A 5,270-nucleotide genomic window follows, 5' to 3' on the forward strand; every position below is an offset into this window, starting at 1 on the left:
CCAGAAATAATTACACGGAAACTGTATTCTTTCAAACACTGCCTGGCCCGGATAGTTCCAGTTCCTTATGGCTAGCTCTTACATATTGTTCTAACCCATTTCTAATATTCTGTGTAGCCCACGAGCTGGCTTACCAGGGAGGATCTTAACCTGCGTCTGTCTGGAACGGGAGAACCATGGCGACTCTCTCTCAGCTTCTTTTTCCCACAATTCTGTTCTGTTTTCTCCACCCACCTAAGGGTTGGCCTATCAAATGCAAATGGGCCTAGGCAGTTTCTTTATTAATAAGAAATCACTCCCACATCAACTTGGAAGGAGGATGCAGAATTGAGAGAGTTCAAAGCCAGCCCAGGATACAGAATAAGTTCCATATATGCCTGTGCTTACGTGATCAGACTGTGCCCCCATGCACAAAACAACGCAACAATCCTCAAGCTGTGCGGTTAGCATTCCTTTTAACTGGCTAGTTGTGACTGTTAAATCTCGATTTTCAACTTCATGCTGATGAGAGCTGAATAGGTTCATACAGCATAGTAGTCTGGACATCTCTCAGAGGGTGTTTCTGAAGATTAGCTAAGCCAGGAAGATGTGCCCTAACTGTGGGTAGAAGGGTCTGCTAGGCAGCAGCCCCCGGTGGAATATCAGGAACATTAGGAAGTCTACGGCACAGATGTCTCTGCTTCCAGTCTCTGGTCACCATGAGATGGTGCTCCCACCACACGAGGCCAAGTGACTCCGGACTGAAGCCTCTGAAGCTGTGAGCTGAAATAGATACTTCTTTCTCTCCTGGAAGGTGCTTTATGAAGTAGCATTGGTGAAAAAATCTTGCTTTCCCTATGGGTGAGTAGTGCATCCCCCTTAGTTCCCTGGTGTCCAAGCCGAGTAATCCCAGTGGTTTTATTAACTATACAGCGAGCACTGTGTTCTGAACCTGTCTGGCTTAACATCATTTGATTTAGAACTAGATGCTCCCATACAGTGATTAAAGTAACCATGGTCAGAGTGAGTCATGGCTAGGGTGAGCATATGTAACAAAGGGAGAAGGTGAGGGACCCAAAGGCCACCAGGGCGCAGACACTCTAGCGGTATAAAGTCTGCGTCATAACACACAGCCAATGCCACGGTTTGGAGAAATCATGGCTTCAGATTCGCTCAATATACTTGGGGGTGGATCTAACCAAGAGAGCAATATCAGAACCACTGTTTATCAGATCACACCTACACATGCTGTGAACTCATCATACACGTGAACTAGTCATACACGTGAACTGGTCATACATGTGAACTAGTCATACACGTGAACTAGTCAGCTGCAACTAGTCATACATGTTTCAAACTCATTTTCGTCATCAGAAGTTTACAGACACAGGACCAGAGGGAAACAGTGAAGCATTTAGTAAAATAATTTGAGCTGACTTGGGAAAGCAAAAGGAGCGTCCTAACACTTTGCTATTACAGCCAGCTTTGCGGATGAGAAGAAAGGCAGAATCCTGACTTAGATTTTGCTCACTCATTTTTGCTTTGAAACAAACCCCTTCTTTACAATAAGCTGTTGTATCGTTTTATTGCCAGGATTTAAGAGTTGGACAAAGTTGTGATAAATTAAAATAGCTTCACTTTATCTTTCTGTCATAATTCTGACTTCCCTACTGAGTCTAATAAACATGTTTTGTGGGGTTTGTTGTTGTTTAATGTGCTAAGACCGTGATGGTCTCTTCATGCAAACTTCTAAATTGTAGCCCCATGGAACCTAACACGCACAAGGCCCTGGGCTCAACCCTAGCGTCTCACTTGGGAAGCACCAACTCCTCAGCATCACCAATAGTAATGATAATAATACACTTCTAATATTTAACTTTTTGCAGCCCTAGGTTTCAAACCTAGGGCTTTCCATATGCCAGGCAGGATCTCTGCCATTGAGTTATCCTCCAAGCTCTCGAAAGCTGGAACTCATTTTCATGTTAATGAAAATCCAATATGAGAAATACCCCTCCCCAAAAATCTCCAAACCTTTTGAATATCACCATCTCCTCGGTTCCACACATATGCCATGGTGATGTACCCCAGAGCCAAATGTGCCAGGCGCTGCAACCTGTGCCCTTTCAGCTCGTCAATGCTGAGTGTTGGCAGCTGAGAACAGATGGAGAAATTTGGCTAACATCAATCCTGGGAATACAGTGGGTTTTAAAACCAAGGTTAAAATGTGAAGTAACTACACAGAAAGACAGTTATACGGGTTTGCAAACCTTCTCAACTTCTTCTCTAAGTTGCCCATTCTCGATCAGTTTAGGAAGATTTTTAGCAATGCGGATCCAGCCTTCGAATGCAGGTGGCAGTTCCTCCTTGAAAGGAAAACAAGACCAGCTTGTTGCAATTGCTCATGGAGGTCACTTAAAGTAGCACGGGCTCTCCTGTGGATGGTCTAGCTTGCCCGTGGCTCCACTGGTGTCCCCAACAAACACCAGCCAGGTGTTGCCACCTGACCTGTAGGGCAGCAAAACTAGGACAGAGTCTGTGTATGCACATGCGTGTGTATGCATGTGTGCGCATGTCTGCATGTGTGTGCGTGTGTGTGGTGAGAAGACAGCCTTGGGTGTGTCGTTCACCTCGCTTTTGAGACTGGGCTCCTCTGTCCTGGAGCACACCCATTAGGTTAGGCTAGGCTGGCTGGCCAATAAGCCCTAGGGACCCATTGGGATTTCAAGAATACACCACCTCAACGGTTTGCTTGTTGTGTTTTGTTTCGTTTTTTTTTTTTTAATTTATGTCCTTGTGCATGCATGCCACTGAGTGAACCATCTTCTTAACCTACGAATTCCCGGCACAATTTCCGACAGATTTGTTCCCACCATAAATCTCAGCAACCTCAAATAATTGTTTTCTTTATTTAATCCAGAACGGTCACCTCATCACTTAAAGGAAACGATTGACGGGCCCTCACACTCCTCTGAGACACGCTGTGCACGTACTGGGTGGTGGCGGGGGCTGGAGGGGGGGGAGGGGACGACGGGACCTAGGCTGTCGCGCGGGTAGGAGAAAGCCTGGAAAGTATAGCCAATGGTGGGGAGGGGCTGCTGTAGGCGTGGTGTCTACTTCCTCCACCACAAGCTATTTTCGCCCCCATCCTCAAATGAAAATGAAATTCAAATAAAGATATCTCCTAAATCTCGTTTACAATCACACCTCGCCAGTGAGTTCTACAGAGATACAGGCAATGTCCCCAAATGAACTCCGGAACTCTGAACCACACCCACACGCAGACCTGGTTTCCCTGGAAACCTGTAGCTTCCAACTACACCACAGTTTCTCGCGCGACCCCTTCAGGGATCGATAGACCCTTTCACAAGCGTTGCCTAAACCTATCGAAAAAAAAAAAAAAACAGAGATTTAACAGTAGCAAAGTAACAGTTATGAAGTAGCAGCGACAATGATTTTAAGGTTGGGGATCGCCACAGCATGCGGAACTGTTGAAGGGTTGCAGCATTAGGAAGGTTGAGAACCACTGCGCTAGCCCCTGAGGTGGCCAATACTCACATAGGGACCCGGTACGCGGAGACCTCAACACTAGGTACGCTAGGGTACCCGAGGATGCAGCCTCCAGGACACGGGTACCAGGCGTGATGCCCACAGGCAGGGAGAGCCTGGGGACAAGCGCTAGACCTTAGTACCGCCCTTGAGGCAGTAAGCCAGCGGATTGGATGAGAGTTGCGGGATGCTCCTCCTGAGCGCACAGGGCGCACACTCCAGAAAACCCCAGACGGGGCAAGCTGGTACAAGCTCGCGGCCACCCTTAACTCTGCAAGGTTCTAAGTTCCTCGCCAACCCGGGAACCGCCTTGGTTTTCCATATCTTATCTCAGTCTCTAACCCACTGACCCCAAGACGCATACATTCCTGGCTCCGGCTCTTCCTGGCTGGGTCCCACCCAGTGTCACTCAAGCTCAAACCGCGGCAGCTTACTCCGGTTCTTAGCGGGACTAGGTGAGCGCCGGCCACTTCTATAGGACTATCTTGCCTCCATCCTATTCTCCGTAAGTTCTCATAATGAAATTGCTGGTGATAAACTGATATGCGTGGCATTCTTTTCAATTCAATTTAGTGACATGGTTTCTGTTTGTTCAGTAAGTTCTTGGGTTTGTTAATTTGAGATGGTCTGACCCCGAATTTGAGGCAATTCTGCCTCTGCTTCCCCGGGTGCTGGTTTTGTGCACCATCGTACCTGCTTGAGATGCGTGGTGTTTTAAGATGAGTATCCCCTCCACTCCCCGACCCCACACACATTGCACTTCGAGGCTAAAACTTGCGCAAAAGCACAGTCAATGCAGTTTTAGACCCTCCTTTGAATTATGCAAACGACAAGCATTATTAATACCAAACAAAAGTTACTTGATATGTCATCCCGTTTATCGAAATTAGTGAGGAACACAGACTTTATACATTTGATATAGTTCAAAAGAGGGAGGGAAATTCCCATGACTCGGGCCATTTGACTGTTGCCTTTGAAAAGGTGGTTGTTAGAAACCCACTTCCCTCTGCAAGCGCTGTTGCCTTATAAAGCTAAAAGACTTCTCTCCTCCCATTTCCACCTTAGGAGAGTAAGGAGCACACACAAATGAGTTTGGAAGAACAAACCATGAAAAGCAAGGAGGCTCGCCTATTTGTACCCTAGCTCCGGCATTCGTTCAGGAGGTGAGTTATAGTTGCTTATCCAGACATTCGTCTGTCAAGATAAATGATGAGGCTAAAGCAGAGCTTTCACTTATATCTCTTACCAGTGGATGTGGCAGAGCAAAGCCCACAACTTCGTTTATGTGGTATTCTTCAAGGGTCCTCTTAGAACCTTCCATAGTAGATGTTTCACTGTGTGCCATTGCCGTCTACTTCACTGACCCCTCTTGGCCACTGAAGGGACCGGCCGAAGGAAGCTTGTCTTTATAAATGTTAGGACAATCCCCACAGCTGATACGCAGGCAGGGCAGGGCAGGGAGAAGTGGCTTCCCCCTTGGGACAGTTTCATTTTCTATTTTATGTATTTGCAATTCGGTAAACAATAAAATCACAAAGCATCTCTATTCATCAAATGAAGAAACTAAACATTTGTATTCCTTATCAGATTTATTCCTCAAGGACATCAACAGTTGGCTATGTGATATCCCTGGGTTTCCAGTATACATTATGGTGACTGAGTACATACAGAGGCCACAGCCTTGGAAATACCTCCACCCCATCAGTGACTTAGGTAGTCACTGCTACCCCCGTAGGAGAATTGGG

General features: G+C 46.6%; 1 protein-coding gene across 2 annotated transcripts in view; it reads right to left on the reverse strand.

Moving 5' to 3' along the window:
* The window catches only part of Ido1 (indoleamine 2,3-dioxygenase 1), a 14,297-nt gene extending 9,383 nt beyond the window's left edge, over positions 1-4,914 (reverse strand). The window contains exons 1-3 of one of the 2 annotated variants that reach the window (XM_050146796.1): positions 4,772-4,914; positions 2,247-2,342; positions 2,011-2,130 (exon numbers count right to left, since the gene is read on the reverse strand). In XM_050146796.1, coding sequence (XP_050002753.1) covers positions 2,011-2,130; positions 2,247-2,342; positions 4,772-4,870 — 315 coding nt within the window. In that variant the 5' untranslated portion in view covers positions 4,871-4,914. Of the gene's footprint in view, positions 1-2,010; positions 2,131-2,246; positions 2,343-3,534; positions 3,669-4,771 lie in introns of those variants that run through there. The other variant, XM_050146797.1, reaches the window with a different exon arrangement.
* Positions 4,915-5,270: the final 356 nt, after the last annotated feature.

Source organism: Alexandromys fortis, unplaced genomic scaffold, assembly GCF_014885135.2.
Source record: "Alexandromys fortis isolate MF-2015 unplaced genomic scaffold, M_Fortis_MF-2015_v1.1 scaffold_55, whole genome shotgun sequence".
NCBI classification, from domain to species: Eukaryota; Metazoa; Chordata; class Mammalia; order Rodentia; family Cricetidae; genus Alexandromys; species Alexandromys fortis.